The sequence below is a fragment of the Embiotoca jacksoni genome, unplaced genomic scaffold (assembly GCF_022577435.1).
Source record: "Embiotoca jacksoni isolate LCO1_2020_lvr unplaced genomic scaffold, fEmbJac1.0.p SCAF_4, whole genome shotgun sequence".
Taxonomy (NCBI): domain Eukaryota; kingdom Metazoa; phylum Chordata; class Actinopteri; family Embiotocidae; genus Embiotoca; species Embiotoca jacksoni.
In genome coordinates, this window is record NW_027185392.1 from 13,789,212 (window position 1) to 13,813,555 (window position 24,344).

The window sequence follows — 24,344 nt, forward strand, 5'->3', positions numbered from 1 at the left end:
TTAAATGACAAATAAATAAGACATTTATTTTCAAAATGATTTTGAAAACGGGTCACGAAAGACCCGAGGATAACAGGAAGGTTAAGAGAGTCACATTGACAGGTGTGTCACATTAAAACAACTTGCCCTCACTTTTTTTTATTGGGTTAAATGTCGGTGTTTTCTTATGTGCAGGAGTCTTTGTTTTTTCACAGTAAGAAAGAACTAGGAATGTACACAGGTTAACATAGTTAGATTGAATTTTAAAATGGAATTTGACTAAAACACGGTCACTTTCATACAAAGTTATGCTCCCAGTTATATGGAATAATTGAAATCATACCAACTGAACATTGTCATAATTAATACCAAATTACATTGCTATTCTCTAAGGGGTTTTCAAAGAAAGTGCAGGCATTTTAAAGGAAACTGTAAAAATTAAATAAATCAATAAGAAACAAAACCTATAGTACCCATAAAATAAAGACACTCTCAAATCTCAAAACTTTAAAGGTGAAGATTTACTAAACAAGTCCAGACAACAGTCAATAGACAGTTGTCTGGACTTGATTCTCAGAATGTACTCAACTGCGACTGCTATTAGTGGTTGAGTTAGGTTAGGTAGTTACTTTATTAATCCCCAAGGGGACATTTTTTTTCGCTACAGCAGCATACAATGAAAAGCAATAAAATAACAGTACAGAAATATAAAATATAAAATGCACAGTATATACAGTACAGTATATATATATATATTTTATATATAAACAACCAAGAAACACAGACAACCAGTGCAACAGGTTGTAGTAATTAACTGTCTTTAGGGGATGCCATCATCACATAAAGACACAGACTAGAGAGAGGGATGAAGTCTCACCGTCGGCCACACACTAAAGGCTGGAGGTCACTGAAGTCGTCTGTCTTGGCCTCTGTGATCTTAAACACGACTCTCTGTAAGTCTGAGATTCCAACCTCCATGTCCTCCAGCATCCCAATCTCTTCATCTTAAACAGTTAGACAAAACAACAGGATTTACATATCACTTGTCACATTTGATCTTTTTAGTTCCTACACTCAAAATAGGGCAAGGTCTTGCTGTAGCAATCCAGCATGAATGAGAATTTGATCACGATGCTGCAAGTAACTAGAACAGGTCTACTCATATGTTACAAGTGCCTCCTTAAGTTCAGTCACTAGTGCCTGTATTTGTCTGATAAACCGCTCAAAACGCTGTGCGTATCCTTCACCCGGTCCCTGTTGTATAAAATATAAAATGGTAAAAGTTGTTTGGTCAAAAACACTACACCGACTCAACACCTTGATACACGTTGTTACTTGTTAAGGCCTGATCACTCATTCTAGCCAGGTTCACCAAAACCAAACAAGTGTATTTGAGTTTTTTCTTTTAGGAAGCAAACTAAAATCAAAAGCAGCATTGAGTCGAGGTTGTGATTTACTCACTGTAGGTGCTGAGCAGGCTCTCAAACTGGGCCACCAAGCCAACTAGGTGGAGCTGCCTCAGGAAGCCTTTGTCTTGCATTCCTGCATACATCCTCATAACGAAACCGCAGGCCAAGGCTGCCAGCTGTAAAAATGGGGACAGAAACACACACATGCACAATTGAGACCTGTGTCTTGTAAATTGCAAACAGCATGCACATGAATTCGGAAGCTACGCAGTCACAGAGTCTGAAATAATTCGGTTCCAAGTGTGCGATTCTGTGCTAAGCTATGTTTACAACAATACAATATATGTATTCCATATTATATTTCTTATATGCAATCTCGTATTAATCAACTATTAATCCTCAGGCTATGCAAAAAAATTTCCCCTCGGGGATTAATAAAGTATATACCTACCTACCTACCTACCTACCTACCTACCCAACAGGCTGTTTCTGCTGAGGTCAGCGATCCTGTTGGGGTCAGCATGCTGATGCGCATAATAACAAGGCCACAGGCCGTTACCGGGTGGTAACGGTTGATGGCATGACCACTAGTTTGATCTTTTGTCTTTCTTATCTCTTCCAAGTCATAAAACAGGAACAAGTTACTGACCTGAACAAACACGTCCCCACAAGGCAAGACCCCCACCTCGACCAATCAACAAAGGACACATCACCATACATGATTTTTTTTGGTTTTCTGTACTATAAGAAGACTGGGTCAGGGAGAGTCAAGAGGTCAGACTTCAGACTTCGTGAACTGACACATACTTTGTTGTTGTCAGGGAAGCATAGTCTGGACCCAGAGCTCTGTAAACTGATTGTTCTATTGCTGTTAAATAAATATGTTGAAGCCTGACATCTTCTCCTATTGCCTCATTAAAGAACATGCAGGACTGGGGGCTGACACATATGGGCTTTGTACTAGCATGAGCCCGAGTCCAACACAAGAGAAGGTCAAACAGCTTCAGCCATGCAGCTGGCTTCATACCACAACTACTGAGTTATAACATCTCAATAATGAAAATACAGATTTCTACAGATAAAACAGGGTTTACAACCAAACAAATATAATGTTTAAACTGGGGTTTTGACTTGTAAGCCTGAGATTTGGTGGATGTAGATGTGATAATACATGGAACCAACATTGCAGCGTTATTTGGGAAAGGTAGGCTTTAGTTTAAATAATACGCTGCACTTTGGACACGAAATGACAAACAATTATATGACAAACTGCTTCAAAGCTCAGCTGGCTAAAATTGATAGTGTTTGATATTGGCTTTGATCAGATAAAAGATTAGCTAATGTGTAATTGATTTTGTGAACTGAGTGCATATACAAACATTTCAAACATTCATAGCAGTGTTACAAATGACCAAAACCTTCATCTCAAAGGAACTCAGATGAAGAGAAGTAAATCGTATGAACAGACTTCACATCCTCTAGAGGACTTCTAAAGAGTTATTTATCATGTCAGTGCGGCCACCTACTGCCTGACTAAAGACCACATCTCGCCTCTGCTGGAGGAGGAAGCCCTGTGGGATGCTGCAGGCTGCCTCCTGTAGGAGCACAAAGGTCATGGCTCGCTTCGCCTTCTCCATCACCTCCATCACGCACTCCTTTAACCTGGTCACCAGAGGACACAACTGTTCCCTCCAGTCACCTGAGGAGGAAGATGGGACGGGATGCCTCTTAGTCATTAAATATAATTTCATACATTATCATGAAATCATAACTATGTCTCCCACGCTTAAAGTAGAAATAATAACAGAAGTTCCCAAGTTGTTGCTTCTACTTAAATTGTGTTTCATATTTTATTTAATGAGTAAATGAAGGACAGACATGAAGACGAATGGAAGACTTTGGAGAAAATAAAGATAAGTAACTAATCTTTCTAGACTGTCTTATTTCAAGTGATGTTTCTCTTCATAGATTTATTTTATGTCTCCTTTATTTACTATATGGATATTTACTATTTTGATTTTAATTTTTTAGTTCATTCAATTATGTATTTAAAAAAAATTTCTGTCCTTATTTTTTTTTGATACTGTTCCATGTCTCGAATACAATCCTATATCTTCCATATCATCCATTTTATAATTCTTCTAAACAAAAAATAGCATTAACACGACAACAAACTGTATGTAAAATCATATTTGGCTCAATAAAACATTATGAAAAAAAAAAAACTTGACCAAAAAACTTCTGCTTTTAACATTAATTTGTCTGTGGTTTAGTTTTTCATAGAGAATAAATTCAATTAACTTCAACTTTCCACTTCACATATTTGAAAGTTGCCTATTGGACCCTGATTGGCTTCTGAACTAATTGTGATTCTACAAATCCCGCTTTTACGTCCAAACCTCAAACTGAGTACAGAGAAACTTTCCTCTTTCAGCAGAGGAACTCAAAAACAACCTTCAAGTGGCTAAACCTGAACACAGAGAGGGTCAAACATCTGAGAGAAGTGAATCTGACAGAGACACAATTGAGAGTGGAGTGGTTGTTTCAGTGTGATGTAATGACTGTTGAAACAGGGCGTTTAGTGTGAACACAATGCAGAGAAAGATCACTCTCAGGTGAAAGCCCGTGACTGTCGACCATTTCAGAACTTCTTTTCAACTGCAACATGTGGTGCAACTGACTGATGATGACGGGCAGTTTATTGGTTTTTGTAAATTATTAAAGATCAGCATCACACCAATTTGTAAACCTTTTTGAATGTTTTTGACCTCTTAACTAAAACGTATGACAAAAAAAAAAAATCTGAAGTAATGGAGTTATTGTTAGATTTGAGTTCTTTAATTGACCTGGGCTATTCCATCTGGGCATCAAAAACCCTTGATTGTGAGTCACACGTATACACTCCATACTGAGTATTATAATACACTGATTTGATATTTAATTAAGATTAATTAGCTTTTGCTGATTGACTCATTCTGAGTCTCATGCTGATTCATTTCCACTGCTTATCAACAGCAAACGTAAAACCATCTCAGTTTAGTATATTTAGTCATATTACAAACTTAGGACCTGTATAGAAACATTGTGTGGGAATTGGGATACAAGTGTACACAGCTTCATCCATTTCCTCCTTTTAAAAGCGGTTTCTGATGAATCGGTCTATTCTGTGTACAACAGGGGGCAGTGTTGGTTAAGTATTGTCCAAGATGAGGTCTCTGACTGCATTCTGTTCAGCTACAACATATTGAAAAGTTCTTGGGCGGGAATAGCAGATCAGTTTGGACACACACACACACACACACACACACACACACACACACACACACACACCACACACACCACACACACCACACACACACACACACACACACACACACACACACACACACACACACACACACACACACACACACACACACAGTTGGATAGGACTCAGAATGTACAGCACATCAGGCTTGCCCTTGCCTTGTCAGAGAAATCATGTCTTATCTCATTCTGCAAATACTGCCTCTGCACAGAGGAGGAGGAAACAGAACTCCAGCTGTCATCTCCTCACCAGCCTGCCTGTCCAAACATCCAAACCCCCACAACGCCTTGTCATCAAAAGTCCAGGATTCACTAGTCTCCGCGAGGAGATAAAACCTCTCTCATTATTCCGTCTATGTTTGTATTTAGACAAGCAGATGACCACTTGCTCTGAGCCTGTTCAGCGTCTTAATAAAGGTGCTCTGGGGGTTGAGCTTATCTTTCAGACTGAACACCGGGCATGCTCTTACCTGCCAGCTCACTTGGACAGCAAGACACACACACAGGCACAAATGATACAAATGCTCCAACACTTCCACAGATGCCTGAGAACATACACAGAGAGAGAAAGCCTCTCTGTGTCGCCTGGTCAGACTAATGCTGCTGCTCTGTGTGCCAGTTGGCCACTGCAACAGCCTGGGCACTTGTCTGAACACAAGCTTGAGGCAGGATTTCACTGGATGTAAGGGAGGACTGGGCAGCCTGTGGTCAACAGTGAATGACTCTGCATATCAAATACAGCTTTCATCCTTTTTCTGGCAACAATTTAAGTTTTTTGTTTGCTAATGCTTCATCAACAGTGAGTCCCGTGTCCTTCTTTTCAATTCAGGGTGAAGATACTCTTAAAAACACACATTTCAGTTTCATTTTACTTCAAATAGAGGAAATCAATTTAATTTAGGTAATTAATATATGTTTTTTTTGTGTGGCAAAAATCAATTCTTAAGCTTAAACTAACTTCTGTTTGTAAGGGGAGCATGAGAGAGAGTCACAATATGGTACTGTAACCACATGTTTCACCAATTATGCACTTTGCTACATATGAAGTTCACAACTAATGATGCATCATCAAACCTGTTTAACTGAAGACAAAAAAAATAACTAAAACCGGAGGATGTGTTTTCAACAAACAGGACAGGATATTTATTTACTAAAGTCCAAAGTGCATCTAGTTTTGCAGACTTAGATGAAAGTGAATGTTTTTTTTTTTTTTTTTTTTTTTTTTTTTTACACATAATTTAACAACCAAACATTATGACATTTAATACAACTTTTGTACTTGGTCAGTAGTAGCTGTTTGGATTACTCAGGTGTGCAGACCAGCATAAAAAAAGATAGCTAGGTTTATCTACAGAAGGTATTTGCCCAAAAAGCAAGCTGAAGAAATTGACATGGGGATGAAATATTAAATTTACACAATTACACACATTTTAATAAGCTTTTTCTTAATGTATATATGTATTGTATATTTTTGGGCAAATATCTACACAAATGTATGTTTGTAGGTTTTTAAATGGATATACTCTTTATATATATATATATATATATATATATACATATATAGTACATATACATATACACTCTATATGTTTTGATTATGATTAGAAAAGTACCTTAGAAATTAAATCATATAATAAATTATATATTTCTCCCCAGTAACACACGGGATTACCATTGAAAATATGGATGCATGGTGAAAAATAAAATATAGACCACAAAAATCATCATTTGCTGGGCTACAATGGCTATATATATAAAATCAATATCTATACTGCCAAACAAAGTTTTATTTTTCACTGACACAAAAACAATCTGGCTTTAACACTTTACCAAACATTGAGCTAAAGAAACATGAATAAGTCATTTACCAGGATTGTGTGAGGTGATGACATCAGCGAGCTGCTGATCAGGGACCGGCTCCTGCTTGCTGTTGTCTTCTTCCTGCAGTTTATCCACCATGGCGATTACACAGTTGAGACATTTAGCCACGTTCGCCCACACCCTGTCCTAAAAAAGCCCCCCCAAACAATGTGGTTAGTCAGATTAGCCTCACTTAATATATCTGTGTCTCCCTGACACTGTTAGAGATAGAAGGAAACAAAATGTGTGTAAAAAACATATAACAAAGAAAAAAGGTATTTCCCTTTCCAGCAGAAACTGCCGTTGTGTCCAAAAGGCCGAACGGAAATTGCCGTGTAGATATTCTGAGATGACTCTCAAAGTTTTTCTATTGTTCCCAGATTTCTCTTTCTTTTCCTACACTGCAACTGTTCACTGGAGAACAGGCATTTATTTCTGTGCGTGTGTGTTTAAGGGGCGGTGTGTAATTTGCTCTTTGTTTCTTCAAACATATGGTCTGAACATGTTACAACGGTGGGAATATTTTGAGGGATAATTAGGCTTTGGTGTGCAGAAATCATGGTGAACCCCTGCTGTCATAGTGTGGCAGATGCCGTCCTCACACACACAAACAAACAAACAGTTGTACACACTTCAATGAAAAGACGCAGGATGGCTTCGATTCACTGACAGGGATACCATAGAATCTATGTCAGGATGAAACATTTAAACACCTTTGGTTGAAAAATCCACTAAAAAGAAAGAGTAATGTTTGGTATGCAATATAATTTTGTGAGTAATTGAAATTATTTCCCATAACAAAGGTGAATGTGTAATGCAGTAATAGTTTATTTCCCTGCGGTGTGTATGCTCTCCTGTGAGGAACAGCCATAAAAATAACATTATGTTCACATACTAACCCATTCCTCCTCGTCATACTCTTTATGGTGCGGGATGGAGTCTTGGTGCTTTAGAGGCCCACCTTCCCCTCGGGTCATGGTTTGTGATGCTTCCACATTATTACACACTGCCGTGCCCTCTGTGATTGATGTGGCCGGACTGTGGCCTGGAAGCCCCTGCACTGGGCTCTGATTCTGGTCACTGCCCTGACTGATGTGGCCTTGATGTTGACCTTGGACTGCGGTTTGCTTCTGGTTCTTGGAAACGTATCCCGGCCGCGCTGCGTGCAGAGCTAGCAGTGCACTCTTCACCAATTCATCCTTAAGTGTGTGAACAAATTGTTCTGTCTATTGCAAAGAAAAGAAAAAGAGATTAGACACTGAAAGTTACCGGGGGACAGTGCAACAAATAAAAATGTAAGTGCTGAAAAAGCAAAAGAGACAGAGAATGTGAGTGCGACAGAGAGACTGTCACATTGTCGAGGGACAGCGGGTTGAGGAAAATACAGGTGGAAGTGAACTTGGAGGCAGGTAATTATTTGCAGAGGAAGTAAAAAGAAACAAGGAAAATGAACAATCTCCTTCACCACAAAGAAGCTGCTCTCCATTACCGCAGCACAGCCGGTGAACAAAAAAAAAAAAAACAGTGACAAACAACAAACAATTCAATTACTCCTCCTCCAGCCTGCTTCTCCGAGGAGCACAACTCCTTTGATCTGAAATTCACTAGCTACTGTAAGTTGATGATGATCCCGGTACCAAGGCGCCTCGCTCTCGCTTTCGCCACTGCATAAAAAAATGATAAGGGCTCTCAAGAGTAATTGAGTTAGCACTGCAATAAGCAATTCTATTACCACAGAAAATGCAGTCTAACAAAACACATAAGCCTCGTCCTCCATGGAAAGAAACCTGCAAGGTCATGATATACATATATTTGCCACACAAACATCTCCTTCCTGCCCCTACCACTCTGAAAGGGGACTGAACAGTGAGCTTACTGAGACTGCCAGAAATTGTGTAGACTGCTTTGTCAGCAAAGAAGTAGATAACTGTGGAAAAGATCCCGAGGCCAGTCCTGTCCCAGAACCAGAAACGCTTTGTGTGGATGTCAGAATGAACCGTTTCTGAACTTTTTTTTTGTTTATGACCTCTTTAAAATGAAACAATGTCAGTGTGTGACCTTGTGTAACAGGCTGCATGTGGAAATGACCGGTCAGCATTTTAACAAGAGTCGTTTTCAATTCTCTGACTGTGTCATTTATGTGATGATCCATTATTCACCCAACTATCCAATATAACAGGAAAAAGGCCTTCTCAATCTGAGCATTTATTCCTCTTTGGGTCACTTTATGCTCTAATCTTCTGTCACTTCCATTTGTCTGTGCAGTCAAAGCCTCCTATATTTGCAATATCACCATATTTTACCGATGACCTTTCTTCCCGTGTTTCTCAAACCAATTAGGGACATCAAGATGTTTTGGGAGATGAAACTGAGATCCCTGTGTTGATCAAATTGTTTTGTTCAGTTCTGCTGAAAGATTCAGAGCCACTGAGGATGCAGTTCATGCTTTTTCTACAATCACAAGGACCACTGCTCACAAAAGCACGTCTAATTCAGGTGCTGATTTTAATCAACCAGTGAAACTCGGGGGAATTACTCCAGAAGGTTATAGCTTCTCTGTGCTTCATGCATGTCATGTAAACAGTCTCAGAACTTTCTGATCCACCCTCGTACAAATACTGAACACCTCTACTGTCATCAACCTGCTTATTTGGCTCCACTAACACAAACTGAATAAACACTAGGGGGTTATGACCCGTCTCCTGTCCTAAACTGTCAATGGGTTGTACTGCTGTACACTATATTCTGATCCTTCCTCATTAAACTGACCCGTTAGCTCTATTACTTTGGCCACTTTTCACAAAAGTGAAAAAATACAACTGTAGACTTGAAGAGTGAACAGTGTCCCTCTTTTGATGCAGCTCATAGATTGTTTCCGTCATTTAATAGTGATTATAAGAAAAGAAAAAAAATCCATCTGAGCCTGGTTTGACTGTTCTGCTCTTAATTTAAATAAATATGAAGACTGTCATCCAAAGTGAATGAGGCCATTTGATTAATGTTTAAGCAGAGAAAGCAAACAAGGACTACATTTAAAGCACCATTGTGTTTAATTCATACCCATTTTAATTGGCTTGCATGGATCCAAATAAGCTCCATCACTGTAAATCAATGATGCGAGAGCTGAAATCTGTGAAAAAGAAGACTTGTGTAATTATGAGAACAGGCTGTCCTGCTAGAAAGCTGTTCTGTGCACTCAAACTTAAACAAAGAAATAAACATAATTTAAGAGCTGTCCAAATGACAAAAACAATGAGCCGTGCTTGATTCACTAACCAAAACATTTGCAGGAACTGGAGATTCAAAATGTAAATTCAAATTGAACTCTGCTTATCTGACCTCAGTGTTAATTTGCAATCTAGGAAACAATGTATTATTCACTTCCTGAGATGCGTGAACGAAACCACATACTTTATTTAAAACAATCTTGGCTATATTTGCATTTCTTAACCACAAGGTCAGAGAACTCATTTGACTGTGGTCAAGAAGTGATTACATTACGAATCAATAATCAACTGAGCAATCACTGAGTCACATTCCCAGAAAATAGTTCTGAAAACTGAGTTTGTGCCCACTACGATCAGTTCAAGGTAAAATGTCAGAGGTGCACTCCTTTCCACAAAGGAGAAAAGAATTGCAGCTTTATTTTCTTACCAAGTAATACCCAAAACAACTTTGCTCCTACACATGCCAAAACCACTCCTCAGTGTAACTCTTCAACACTTGTCTGCTTCAAAAGATCTAAAATACTTCAACTCCCCAGGGAGAAATTCTGTTACTTGTGTTTCTTCAAAATAGATGCTGATGTGATCTTGATTGAGCAGGAGTGCAACTCTCAAAATGCTTCTGTGCACACACACATTTGATCTAAAAAAGAAGAAAAGTGTGGGACTCTATTCACCCCAAATGATTTCAAATGGTTTTAGCTTGAAGGATGAGCAGATTTTGGCTGTGTTAAAAATAGAACTTAGTCTATGAGACTTCACTTGAGAGGCTGAGTGAATAGAGCTGGTCAGACTCCAACAACACTTGTCGGTGAAAACTCTCACTTATTATTGCGTTTATGACCCCTATACACAGTATAATTTAACAAAATCACACGTAGACGATCAAACCTGCTACCCTCTCCAGGTAACCGTTGTATAACTTGTCCAAGGACACAGCTGGGGGGAGGGGAGATGCAATGGCTTTTTTACTCTGATTATCATCAGAGTGAAATTATTATTACCATCATCATCATCATCATGTATGGAAAAGTAACAGCATATCTGCCATGTCCAAAAGCTAATCAGAACATGCCCAGCAGAAGTATTGGAGTGAAACACTGAAACAAGCCTGGAAACAGTCTGACCAGAGATGGACAAAGTTAGAAGCAGAGCTTTGAAAAAATAAAAATCTTATAATCCCAATTTTCTCTGGAGGTACCTCCAATTTCCAAAATTCTGTTCAGATGTGACTTACTGTTGTTATTCAAGGACCTTCACACTCGCTTCAGACACAGTTTGACAAATGCTTTCAAATATATTCACATGTAATTTTAATGGATAGAAAATATCTGTATATCTTTACTTTTGACTGGATTTTTACAATTTAAAAGCCTAAGGTTAGAGGATGTTTTGTGTGGCACGGCTGCATGTAATAATTTTTTCATTATTAATTGAAATGTCATTTCATTTGTTGATTTTAAACATCAAAGAGTTGCTAATGATTACGAGAGGTCTGAGAGCTTATCACACTGCAACCTGAGAAAACATATGGAAACAGATAAAACACAAGTAAAAAAAACCAACCATCTTCATCAATTTGACACTTACACAGCATTTACACAAATAACGAGATGCATATACAGAAAACACTAGACATCACTTGATGATGAGGATTATGAGTCATAGGGCAATTAGTGCTCATTACCAGTTTACAACAAGGCTAGTTATAAATGAATAACTGATACACCTAATTTGTAGCAACTATAGTCTGCTTATAACATGTAAAAGGTGATCAAAGAAAAATACTCACAAACAAAAATATCCAAGGCAACAAAGGAAGAGGATAAATTACAAAACTAGAGAAATGATCTGTGATCATGTGTACTTTATAATCGGAACATAAATCTAATCATATCATGATGATAATTTAACAGGTGAAGGGCAGTGTTTTCCCGTTGCTCTCTCCTCTCTATCTCTACTATGTGTCGTTGTCTGTGTCTCGCTCTGAACTAGGGTAAACAAAAATCCCGTGACTGCTTTTCGGTTACAACTCATCACTTCTGGCAGTAACAGTGCCACTGAAGACATGCTGCTGGACATACACGCGCAAGCGAGCCACAGCTGTGAGAGGTAACGAACAGCTAACCATCCTGGCTGCAGCTTCATATTTAACGCACTGACATGACAGAGGAATTGATCTTCTTATCTTTTTCTCGGCAAAAAAACAAAACAATGTGAAAACAACTTTCCAAAACTTTCCTTTAAGCCTTTAGTCATAAAATTGTAGTTGTGTTTTATCTAATTATGGCTGACAATGTGTTTGGACAGGTGTGTACATGTGTGAATGAGAAAGCACAAGTCTGTGTGTGCTTGCAAACACATTGGTATCTGCACGTGTCTGTACAAAAAAGGAGCAAAAATTCATATGAATTGTGTGATGTTCATGATTGGAGACTGTGGGATTTGAAGAGAATAATGTCACTAGATAATCAGCTTTTAAACATACAGATACACTTTCACACCTCATTCACCCTCAGCTTCACTCACATACTCACGTACACACACACACACACACACACACACACACACACACACACACACACACACACACACACACACAGCTTGAGATTTTAATCAGAGAGCAACCCTGCTTGTGCTGACCAGGCCAGCGGTTTACTTGGCCAATGTGAGCGTGTCTAATCAAGGATGAGAGGAAGTGGTGACAGAGCGAATGTACCAATTAAGCAGGCTGATTGGGCTCTATTCCACTGTGGCAAAAACAATCTCTCCCACAACAGATTGCAATCTGACAGCACCAGATGTAATTCATTAATTATACTGATAAAAACGCCTCAACTCCATAAACCTCCATGCTGCTACTCACTTTTGTTAGTTTGGCGTTTTTATGATGAGTTATGGATTCTTCCTGAGGTTATCTGTTCGGGGTGTGCATGTGTGTGTGCCACTGTGTTAAAGCCACGGCTGGACTTCAAGTTATTTTGAGAATTTCTCAGTGTTGTAGCTTTTGTTAGCAGTGAGCAAACCAGACAGATATTGCAAGAGCTGGTACAGAGTCACTCTTACGTGTGTCAAGTCCTCTGAGAGGGTAAATATTTAGAGCTTTGCAGTTATTATAGCCACCTGAAGAGTCCTCAGATTGGTTACAAGCTTGAAAGGAGGAAGTAAATGATTACATTTTAAATAAACTTAATGTCTCAGTTAAATATCAATCAAAAGGGCTCCGCTGTTTGAGGTTGTGGTAGTGGGGCACGGTTGTGGGTTAGCTGCAGGAGGGACTGATTGGGGGAGTGGTTCAGGGAATGGTGCCAGGGAGAGAGTTAATTAGCACAGGTGCTTTGTATTACTGATTGGCTCTCTCTCCACATATACCAGCAGTGGCACGCCGGTCTCTCACACCTGGAGTTGCAGAGCAGATGTTGGGCGAGGTTGCGGCCATGCAGTGGGATCACGCCGAATCCAACAGGCAGTTCCTGGGGGTGTTCCAGGCCCAGGCGGAGAGGCAGGCTCGGGTCCTCGAGCAGCTGGCATGTCTACGCCGACGTAAAGAAAGCCATCCTGGAGTGGCTGGGCCTCTCACCGGAGGATCAGAGGTTGTGTGAAACCAGGCTGGGGCCCAAGGACCGGGCCTCACTTATGCCAAGCAGTTCAGGGATGCTGCAACTAGGAGGCTACAACCGGGGAGCTCGGTGGGGAGCAGGCCTTGCTGGAGAAGGTATTTCTTAAGCAGTTTGTGGAGGGTCTGCCAGTCAAAACGTCTGATTGGGTCCGCTGCCACCATCCTACGTTGCTGGAGCCCACCATCACTTTGGCTGAGGACCACCTCTCTGTCCACCCCAGTAGTCAGGAAGATGGCGGGAGTCGGCTGAGCTTGAGCCAGCGGGTGCCCTTGAAGGAGGTTCCAGCAACAGCTCCCGGCTGGGCCCCTACCATCTCCGCGGTCTCACCCTCTCCTTCAGTTCTCGAATCCACAGGTCCCAGCAGCAACAGGCATCCTTCCCAACCTACAGGGGGCCACTCAGACATCAGGGCAGGAATGTTGGAGGTGTGGGCAGCCCGGGCACTTCCGGGAGGAGTGTCCGCTCATGGAGTAACGATGGGGTAAGGATCCAGGGGCTTGTACATGATGTGATGGTGGTTTCATAAGTTAGTGGGGGAGTTTGCGGGGATGCGTTCACGACAGAAAGGTTCATGCGACATGTGTGCTGTGCTCAGCGGTGACACAAGGTTGTCTGACACTGCAGACGGGGAGGGGGAACCTGCTGGTTCCCGAATTACACTCGGGAAGATTTTGCACTTGAGCAGTCTCGTGATGATACTCTATGCTTCCTCTTTGACCAAGCGATAAAAATGTATCATTGCCATGGACCTCATTGGGCCATTTCACCGAAGTGCATGCAGATACCGCTTTGTGTTAGTTCTGGTGGATTACGCAACACGATATCCCGAGACAGTGCCATTGCACAGTATTTCTGCAAAGAATGTTATGCAGGCTCTGTTTAAGGTCATCTCTCGAGTTGGGATTCCGAAAGAGATTCTGATCGACCAGGACACCCAGTTCATGTCACGAACACTGAGGGAACTTTACGGATTACTGGGCGTTAAGTCTATTCGGACCAGTGTGTATCACCCGCAGACCGACGGTTTTGTGGAGGGTCTGAATAAGACTTTAAAGTCCATGATCTGTAAGTTTATTCACGACGATTAACGCAATTGGGATAAATGGCTTGATCCTCTGTTGTTTGCAGTGCGGCAGGTTGCCCAGGCCTCCACGGGATTTTCTCCCTTTGAGCTGCTGTTTGGCAGGAAACCACGTGTAGTGCTTGACCTGCTTAAAGAAAACTGTGAGGAAGGTCCGAGCCCCAGTAAAAATGAAATTCAATACGTCCTGGACCTGCGAGCAAAACTCCACACACTGGGACGGATGTCACGAGAGAATGTACAACAGGGGGGCCAGGCTGAGGTAATTCACACTGGGAGAAAAAGTACTTTCATTGCTTCCTTCTTCCAGCTCTAAACTCCTCGCCAAGTGACAAGAGCCCTTTGTGGTCAAACAGGGAGTGGGGGACGTCGACTATGAGGTGGTGCATTCTGACAGGGGCAGGGCTACACAGATCTGCCACCTCAACCTCCTGAAAGCATGGAGAGAGGCGGAGTCTGTTTCTCTGGTGTCCGCAGTATCTGAGACAGAGGAGTTGGGGACTGAGCTTCGAAATTTCACCAATCCTGCCTCGCTTCCTTGTGAAGACCATCTCTCCCTGGCCAAAAGAGCAGACATTGCCCTGTTACAGAAGCAATTTGCTGATGTGTTCTCCCTCCTGCCAGGACGCACGAACCTCATAGTGCATCAAATTGAGACTCCTTCTGGCGTGACTGTGCGGTCACGACCCTACGGGTTACCTGAACACAAAAGAAAAGTTGTTAAGAGAGAATTGGCTGCTATGCTATAGAGGGGAGTAATAGAAGAGTCCAGCAGTGCCTGGTGTAGCCCCATTGTTCTTGTTGTCAAGAAGGATGGATCTATACGGTTCTGTGTGGACCGTTGCAGGGTGAATGATGTCTCACAGTTTGATGCTTACCCAATGCCCCAGGTCGACGAACTCCTGGACCGACTGGGCACTGCACGCTTTTTTATGACGCTGGATTTGACCAAGGCCTACTGGCAGATTGCCCTGTCTCCAGAGTCCAAGGAAAAATGGCCTTCTCCACTCCGTATGGGTTGTACCAATTCACTGCACTTCCCTTTGGGTTGTTTGGTGCATCAGCCACTTTCCAATGGCTCATGGACCGGGTGCTGCATCCGCACACTGCATATGCTGCCTCCTACCTGAAGGATGTTATCATCCACAGCAACACCTGGACAGAGCATGTGCAGCAGGTGGGTGCGATGCTGGAGTCCCTGAGGGAGGCTGGGCTCACTGGCAACCCAAGGAAGTGTGCAGTTGGACGGAGGGAGGTACGGTATCTGGGGTACCACTTGGGCAGCGGGCAGGTGTGCCCTCAAGCAGACAAGAGTATTGCTGTCGCAGCCTGTCCGCGGCCCAAGACCAAAAAAGAGATGAGGAGGTTTTTGGGGCTAGCAGGTTATTACCGGCGCTTCATCCCGATCGCCGATCTGACCAGTCCCTTGACCGACCTGACCCGAAAAGGTGCCTCAGATGCGGTGCAGTGGACGGAGCAGTGCCAGTTGACGTTTGAGGGGGTGAAACAGGCTCTCTGTGGGGAGCCACTCCTCCACACACCTAACTTCTTTCTCTTCCCTACTATGTGGTAGTAGGGCATGGTTGGCGGTCAGCTGCAGGAGGGACCGATTGCGGAAGTGGTTCAGGGAACGGTGCCAAGGAGAGAGTTAATTAGCACAGGTGCTTTGTATTACTAATTGTCTCTCTCTCCACATATACCTGCAGTAGCACGCAGTACGGCTGCAGAACTGATTGCGGACCGTGTGCTCGGAGGCACAGCAGGAGAGCATGCAGGACTGAGAGATTGTTGTGTTGTGAATATAAACATATTTGTCAGTACTTCCGCTGTTGTATGTGTCCCTGTGCTGTGGGGACCCACGGAAGAAACCGACTTGTGTGACAGAGGTATAACCTGACAATCTTTGATGATATATCCAGGCTTTGTGTGCAGCAGCTGGAGGCAAAAAGGAATAAAGGGATAGCTGAGATGGAAGTGAAGGTAGATGAAAGGTTCAAGTGCTGCCTCACCTTGTCAGAAAGGTTTTTGAGTGCATCTCTCAGTCCAGGTGACGAGTGCTCATGGGCAGCCTGGAGGAGCTGGTCCGCTAAGCTTGTGATGAGGGGCTGGAGGAGGCTCATGGTGCTGAGCACCTCCTGAGCTTTGGCTGTGTGCTCTGGAGAGTAGTAGATACACTGGTAGGCAGTGCTGAAGCTGCGGTAGAGGAAGAAAAAACATGTCAATTCAGATTTTATAGAAACATGGTTGTTGCACGGTAATGGACTGGGAACAGCAAATCACAGTTGAGAGAATTCATATGAGAAAGTGACCCAGATTTAATGTAGGGTGCCTTTAACTGCAGTACTCTGTGCCACACTTGAGTTCTTTTGAACTCAAGATCTGGTACATTTGGTCGGTGCGAATGTTGTGTGACGTACCAAAGCACGGTGCTACAATCCACAGACTGTTTCATCCAAATGGACTCGGATAAGGTGTGAAAGCAAGCTGTCCCGAAATCAGGAAGTGTACCGCTGCTGAAGCTCTTTTCAAACATAAACAAGCAGTTTTCTGCCCCACCTGCAGAATAATCATACCTAATGAGAAAAAAGAACTTGCTTGTAATGATACTGCAGCCAGACTGGACAGAAGCTCATCCCATGTTTGTTTAGAGCTGTGCTGTTGGTTTTCTTAGTGACTATTTGACATTTTGCCAAAAACTCTCAGAGTAGGACGGATCAACATTTGATATCAAACAAGCTATAAGTTACATTGCGACCAGCATTGTTTGACCTGGTCCTTCTGGTAAATAAACAGTAACAAAACAGGATGGACCAGCTGTGAGATGATTTACATATCTTTGACTGGATTCCTAACCATGGACAACTATCTTTTCAGATACTGAAATAAAGATTCTTCTGTTGTTCAAAATAGTGCTACTGTATGTGATAGACTGCATACAGTTACATTGTGATATACTGTAAGCAGTTCCACCTAATTGTATCTATCTTGCATCACAGGTGTCAGTCCCTGACTACATTGATACAATTAATTAAGTTGGATAGTCTTATTTTTACCAAATAATAGAGAAGCTTGATTGTAACTTTGATCAAAAATGTGTGTGGGGTTAGTAAGGTCTAATTTTGTTAAATACAAACATTACGTTATGGTGCACTAATTTTCTGAGTTCATTCTATTATTTGCTGCTGCACACGCAAGGCTTTGCAGGCACTCAGCTTGAACTGTCAAATTGGACCTGCAGTCCAATGTCAACCCATTTTTGTTACATGAATAATTAACCCATTCTTCATTTCAAGGGAGCTATTTAATAGCAGACAAAAACACCTTTTGTCAGTTACTAGATTCAGGGCAAATCACTCCAATCAAACATTCTCCTCGGGTAAAGTTCCAGTGACTTTCAATGAGTTTCTGCTGACTTCCTGCCATCAGATGTAGCGTGGAGCAAGGCAGTCATTTGCAACCCTCCCAGCTAGTTTAGAGTCAGCTCTGCAAACCTCTATGTAGGCCAGACCCCAGAGCCAGATCCTTAGGCATAATTGACACGAGAGAGAGAAAGAGAGAAAGAGAGAAAGAGAGAGAGAGAGAGAGCGAGACAAAGAACTGGCATAATACAGTATTTTCTGCAGTGCTCCTAATATTTTGCAGCGAGGGAAAGAAAAGTGCTTCATTAGAAGTCGCCCTGTGTGGAACAGCACTACCTGATGTATCAATAAGTGTGGAAATCTGAGGGCCTTAAGAAATTAAGCATAGTGGTAGATACAAGCCACTAACTATGTCTTTGACTGGCTAACTTTAAAATCTTGGCTTTGTCATTACAGCTAATGAGCCCCCTGGAGGACTACCACCCACAAGCTCAAAGCTAATCAAAGGAATCACTAAGTGAGAGGGGGACACAGGGCAAACAGTGTGAAGTCCTCAACCGCATAGTGTCACCATTTCTACTTGCAGACTTCTGTTACCCCCTCTCTCACAACCATACCTTCAAATGCTACGATTTCCACCACAGAGAATTCCAGAATAGAATAATCTACTGCAACAAAGTAAAGTCTGTAAAACCCTTTCATCCCCTGTGAGCTTACATTCGTCTTATTACATTATGCAGAACTAAAGAGAAAAAAAAAAAAATCCTACAGGACCGCAACAATAGAGATACTCCAGAAATGAGGCAAAGGAGAAAGTTGTTGGAGGAAGACAATTGCTCCAGAGGCTGAGATTCAATAACAGCCCTGTTGACTCATAAGTACAAATCCAATCCCATTAGGGAGCCTATGCAGGCAATAATGAATGTTGGGACATGCCACCTGATGCTCGAGGACAGAATTGATCCCCTCTAAGGCTGGCTAAGGCAAGGAACTTTAATTGTCTCATCAGCATTGTTGTCAGTCCAAACGGGTCTACCAAGGTGGCAAACCATGCGCATGTGTAACAGCATAAATCTGCGAATGCAAACTTGATGAGAGGCCAAAGGGGATGCAAACGAGGATTTGACTGTCATTTCAAGCCGTGGGTATGTTTTTCTCCCGGACATACTTTGGGAGTGTTGTGTTGCTCTTTTTTCTTTTTTTTGTTAAACTTTTTTTAAAGATGGCAAGAAAGCAAAAGGTGGACATAAAAATGCACAAAATAATCTGGTACTACACCTGCAAAGCTTCAATTATTTGTCCTTTAATGAGGATGTGATAGAGGAGTGGTGATTGAAACCTGGTGTAACATTTGAGGCCATAGTTTGTCTTTGCGTTGGATTGCCAGAAAAGATAATCCTCCCATCTGTTTAAGTTAAACATCGGTGGAATTTAGACTCAAGCTGACTCTTGGCACACCTAAACTTTTAACAATCTCCTTCTTAGTTTTACTTAAAGGAGCCTCCATAAAAACACATTATTTATGGTTTGTGTAAAAGTAGACCTATATACAGTAATTGAAATGTTGAAATCTGCATACATTTCTCATTCTTTTATTTTTACATGCTTTTTAAACCAGAGAAAAGCCTCTGTATACAGTATAAGAATGTAAATGTGTTAATTGAAATTTATAATATGAAAATGAGCCATTTGTCCAGGACTTGTCAGGTTGTAAGTCTGCGTGCTTTCCCTGAATATTAATGTGTATGTATACAGACCTGAGAGACTCATTAGTTTATATTTTCATGTATACTGCACAGAACATTTCAAGTGAATGGGTTTTTCATGTTTCGCACCCTAAATGCCGAGCTACGGTACCATAAAAAAGTACTTTTTTAATGAGCCTACAAACTATATCACAGTTGAGGAACCCAACTTGAAGCTACAGTAGATGAAATAAACTAATTTGTGCAGACTCCATAACAACACACGTAACCTATATAGTGTACTCATTATCTCTTAATAGTGACAAACATAAACACATCCACACACAGTCACCTGCTGGCACGGAGTCATCAGTGCACCCGGGATTCAATAACCCTAAACCTTTCAACACTTAAATTGGTGAATACTTTACAGAATTCTTTAAAATCACACAAACCCTCTGTTGTGCTTGTCGATTTCTAAGTCAGTAAAAAAATCGTACATACATCCAATCGCACAGAAAAATACTTATACTTTGAGTGTGGTGCAAAATTCTTGGATTTTATTTTTATGAGCATACCTAATGCATGACATGCTTTGCTTTTCCTTCATTAACTCCCTATAAATCCATGCGAAGGTGTCATCTAAGGTCTTTACTCTGCGTGACACACTTTGTCAAACTTCCAATTACATGTGCCAGATCTGCCCTGCTTCCCAGTTTATACAGTACAGTGCACAGTGGAGACCAGGCCATCCTCATCAAGACACACATAGCAATGGTGTACTTTGAAGCTGTGAAGAAGAGCAGGATATGGTTGAGCAGAATCACAACTGGTCATATAACTGTGCTGGAAAAAATATATAGTGGTGAGACTGGAAAATAGAATTTGTTATAAAACTCAACAATTATTGTAGTTCAGCTTCATTACAACACTTTGCAGTTTTCACAGCCTGCACAGAAAACTGTTTTGTTTCTTATTTGGCAGCAGTGACATTACTGGTGCATGTAAGATAACCAGGTGCATTCATTTGAAATCCAAATACATTTGTGTATCATAAAAGGAAGCATTGGATGCCGCTGAATAATTCGTATCCAGGGATTCCTCGAAGCATGGAGAGGTGTTTTGAGCCTGAGGGGCGGAACATCACTGTCCATAACCGGAAAAGGTGCATCAGGTCAGGCGGCCAACCAGGTCATTTTTCTTTGACTTTGGGAGGTTGTGCACCCTAAATTGGCCCCAGGGTCAGACTGTTAACACAAAGTTCTACTGTGACTTTCTGAGGCATCTGAGAGAAAACATTCAGTGCAAATAACCTGAACTGTCGCACAATGGCACTTTAGTTCTCCAACATGACAATGTGCCTACTCTCGCTCAAGTTTCTCACACACAACAACACAAATGTTGCTCCCCACCACCCCCACTTGCTGGTTTTGGCTCCCTGCTACTTCTTTCTGCTCCCCAATAATTTGTCACAAACTTTAATGGGAATTCACTGCTCAAGTTTCAGGTGTTGTGTTTTGTCCTGTTTCTTATATACTTTTTGGTTAAGTTGTCAGTAAAGACACGTCTAAAGACGAGCATTGTAAATTAGCTTAAATTGTGGTATGTGGTATCATTTCATGCTACAGTGGTGCCTGAAAGTTTATGAACCCTTTAGACTTTTTCTAAATAAATATCCCCTAAAACATTATTGGATTTTTACACCCAAGTCCTAAAAGTAAATAAAGAGAACCTAATTCTACAAATAGCACAAAAATATTATACTTATTCTTTTATTTATTTGGGAAAATGATATAATAGTACATACTGTATCTATGAGTAGCCTTTGCTTTCAGTATTTGCTGTGACCCCTTCTGTGGCAATAACTGCAACTAAACATTTCCGGTACATCGGCTTGGAGGAATTCAACCTTATTTTTCTGTACACAATAGATTAAACTCTGGGATGTTGGTGGGTTTTCTCACATGAACTGCTCACTTCAGGTCCTTCAACAAAATTTCTACTACACTGAGGTCAGACTTTGACCAGATATATTAGTCATTGTTGGGGGTAACCATTTAGCATAAGTCCCTGTGATATTGGCTAATACCTAAGTTGTAGTTTAGGCCAATAAATATGTTGTTATTATAATTTATTTTCATTTGAAGGGGGATATAATATCAGTCCTATGTTGGAGACAGTACAGAGGCCAGCTGTGATTTCAAAACTGGACTAGCTGAAAATACTTTGTCTGACAGAGAAACTACAGGTATCATCAGAATGGGTAAATTCTGCGGTTTATTTTGAAATACAGTCCGTTATGAGGCGATTGGAACTTAAAAGGGGGCGTGTCAGTCTGCTAATTACACAGCGCGACTTAGAATGATTCTGATTCACTAACATACACAAAGTGGTGAGAACCAAATTGGTTGGTACACATGTGTCATGAATCCCACGGTGATTTTGCATAAGCACTTACTTTGTGCCCAACGTCAGAACATTTCTACGCACATATTAGTGAATGAGGCCCATTGTCTTTTAGCATTTGCTGATATAATTCAGAGTTGATGGTTGCATCAATAATGACAATCGTCCAGATGCAGAAAAAACAGGTCCAAATCATGATACCTCCACCATCATGTTTCACAGATGGGTTACGGTTCTTATACTGAACTGCACTCCTTTCTCTTTAGAAGATGCAAAAAGACCCAAAAAGTTATATTTTTTCTCATCTGCTCACAAAACATTTTTCCTACAGCCTTCTGGCTTGTCTATGAGATCTTTGGCCAACTGCAGACAGGCAACAATGCTCTTTCTTTTGGGAGGGCTTCACTCCGGGTTACCCTGACTACACACCATTTTTGTTCAGTGTTCTCCTGATGGTGGACTTATGAACATTAACGTTAGCCGATGTGAAAGAGGCCTTCAGTTGCTTAGAAGTTAACCTCAGTTCCTTTGAACACAATCTGTCTGGCTGTGGATTGGTGGAGTTAAAACTCTTAAGAGATGGTTTTGTAACCTTTTCCAGCCTAATGAGCATCAACAAGTCTTTTTCTGAGGTCCTAAGAAATCTCCTAGTGTCATGATACACTTCCACAAACCTGTGTAGTGAAGCTCAGACTTTGATAGATCCCTGTGTATAAATAAAAAAAACACCTGATTGTCATCCCTTTGACTGAAAACACAACATTTTACCTTCATAATTACTGTTAATCCTAGAGGTTCACATATGTTTTGCTAGTAAGTTCCCTAGTAACTAAATGGCCAAGAGTAATATTTTAATGTAATTTGTTTCATTGAGTTCACTTTATCTATATTTAGGACTTGTTTACAAATCAAATGATGTTTTAGGTCTATTAGGTCTAGGTATATTTATGCAGAAATATAGAAAATTCTTTTAAGCACCACTGTACTTGTCCTTTAACAAATAAACATCAAAAAGTGGAAAAATGTCAGTGAAAAAAAACACATTTCATCCATCGTCAGAGGCATGTTTGGGCCGCACAATATGTGCACTTGGAACTCTCCATCTCCTGTGAGAGAATATTAGTTTCCTCTTAGGTGAAGCTCCTTCAGACTCCATTAGATGACATCAGTACGTCATTGTGGGAAAAGCAATTCTTCCAGAAGGAATTGCTGCCAGACTCCAACACACTCACTGATAATGTATGATAATGGATTCCTTTTAATCCCACCCCTCACCACCCTGGGTGCGCCACGGACCTCCAGTCATTAAAATACCGAAGGTGTGCCGCCACTCCCTCTGCACAATATGCACAGCACACTTGACTGCGCTTCGCACCTGCACTTTGATTCATTCATGGCATTATCACCATTCATCTTTTTATAATTCCATTTTCACTGACAAACAGGGTTGGATCTCCAGGAAAAAGGAGCCACTCCATATGCTCAGACACCAGTAGCACAACACTTTATCAGGCTACCCTGAGTTTAGGACAAAATTCCGGTCTACTAACAGGTTACTAAAAAGAGCATCGTGTCCAGAGTGAATTCCTTCCTTGATTATAGGAATTGGTTACAACAGTAATGAGTGGGAGAAAACTGCTGGACCCAGCGGCCTAATTAAGCTAACATCTCTGGCGGATGGCTAATTAATAGTGTAAAGAAAATTAATGAAGAGAGTGTGGCCTGCTGCTGACAGCTAGCAGGAGTAAAATGCAGCTACGTCAGCAGAGAGTCCTGCAGCACTTCAGGTGACTGCCAAAGCCTGCTTTGTCATTTAGACAGCATGCTCCAATCATGGCTCTTATACCAGGCCACTGCCACATGGCCACGGTAAAAATATACTGTTTGCTATAGATACATAATAAAAGATCTCATCTCAAATCAGATTTTTTTTTTTTAACAGCCAAACCCTATCTGATGAATCCTCCATTGGGCACTGATCTCACATCAGTTACAGTATGACAGCCAAAGCTTTCCTCGATGATTCAGACACATTCAGAGCCTGATCTGTGACCAGAGAAGCCTCAAGGCTACTGACAGCCTCCTTCTCCATCACCCACAGAACCTGGAGCAGGCTGACTCCAGAGCAGGCAAAGACCTAACAAGCTGCTGTCCATCAGTATGCACTCCCAGCCACTGCCAATGTCCTGTCCCTCAAACCTACACAGTAATCCTGTGAGGAAGTTATTTTGTTGGACAACATGCTGCTAGTCACATTAAATCTGGATATCGGCCCCAAGAGGCTCTATTAAGGGTGTACGATCTAGTTTCAACCACTCGCTGTGTCCCAGAAATGTGTCACTTGGCATTTCTGCTTGACCAGGAGGCCTGGCGAAATGACAGCGGTTCTTCCTCTCTGTTACGGTGAACAGGATT

At 41.4% G+C, this 24,344-nt stretch overlaps 1 protein-coding gene across 5 annotated transcripts in view; it reads right to left on the reverse strand.

The window, feature by feature from the left end:
- The window catches only part of inpp4b (inositol polyphosphate-4-phosphatase type II B), a 137,735-nt gene that overhangs the window by 10,595 nt on the left and 102,796 nt on the right, over positions 1-24,344 (reverse strand). For all 5 annotated transcript variants that reach the window (XM_069167184.1, XM_069167187.1, XM_069167185.1 and 2 more), the window contains 6 exons: positions 16,489-16,672; positions 7,454-7,780; positions 6,563-6,701; positions 2,915-3,087; positions 1,441-1,564; positions 857-983 (listed from right to left, as the gene is read on the reverse strand). In XM_069167184.1, the coding sequence (XP_069023285.1) occupies positions 857-983; positions 1,441-1,564; positions 2,915-3,087; positions 6,563-6,701; positions 7,454-7,780; positions 16,489-16,672 (1,074 nt within the window). The remainder of the gene's footprint in view (positions 1-856; positions 984-1,440; positions 1,565-2,914; positions 3,088-6,562; positions 6,702-7,453; positions 7,781-16,488; positions 16,673-24,344) is intronic.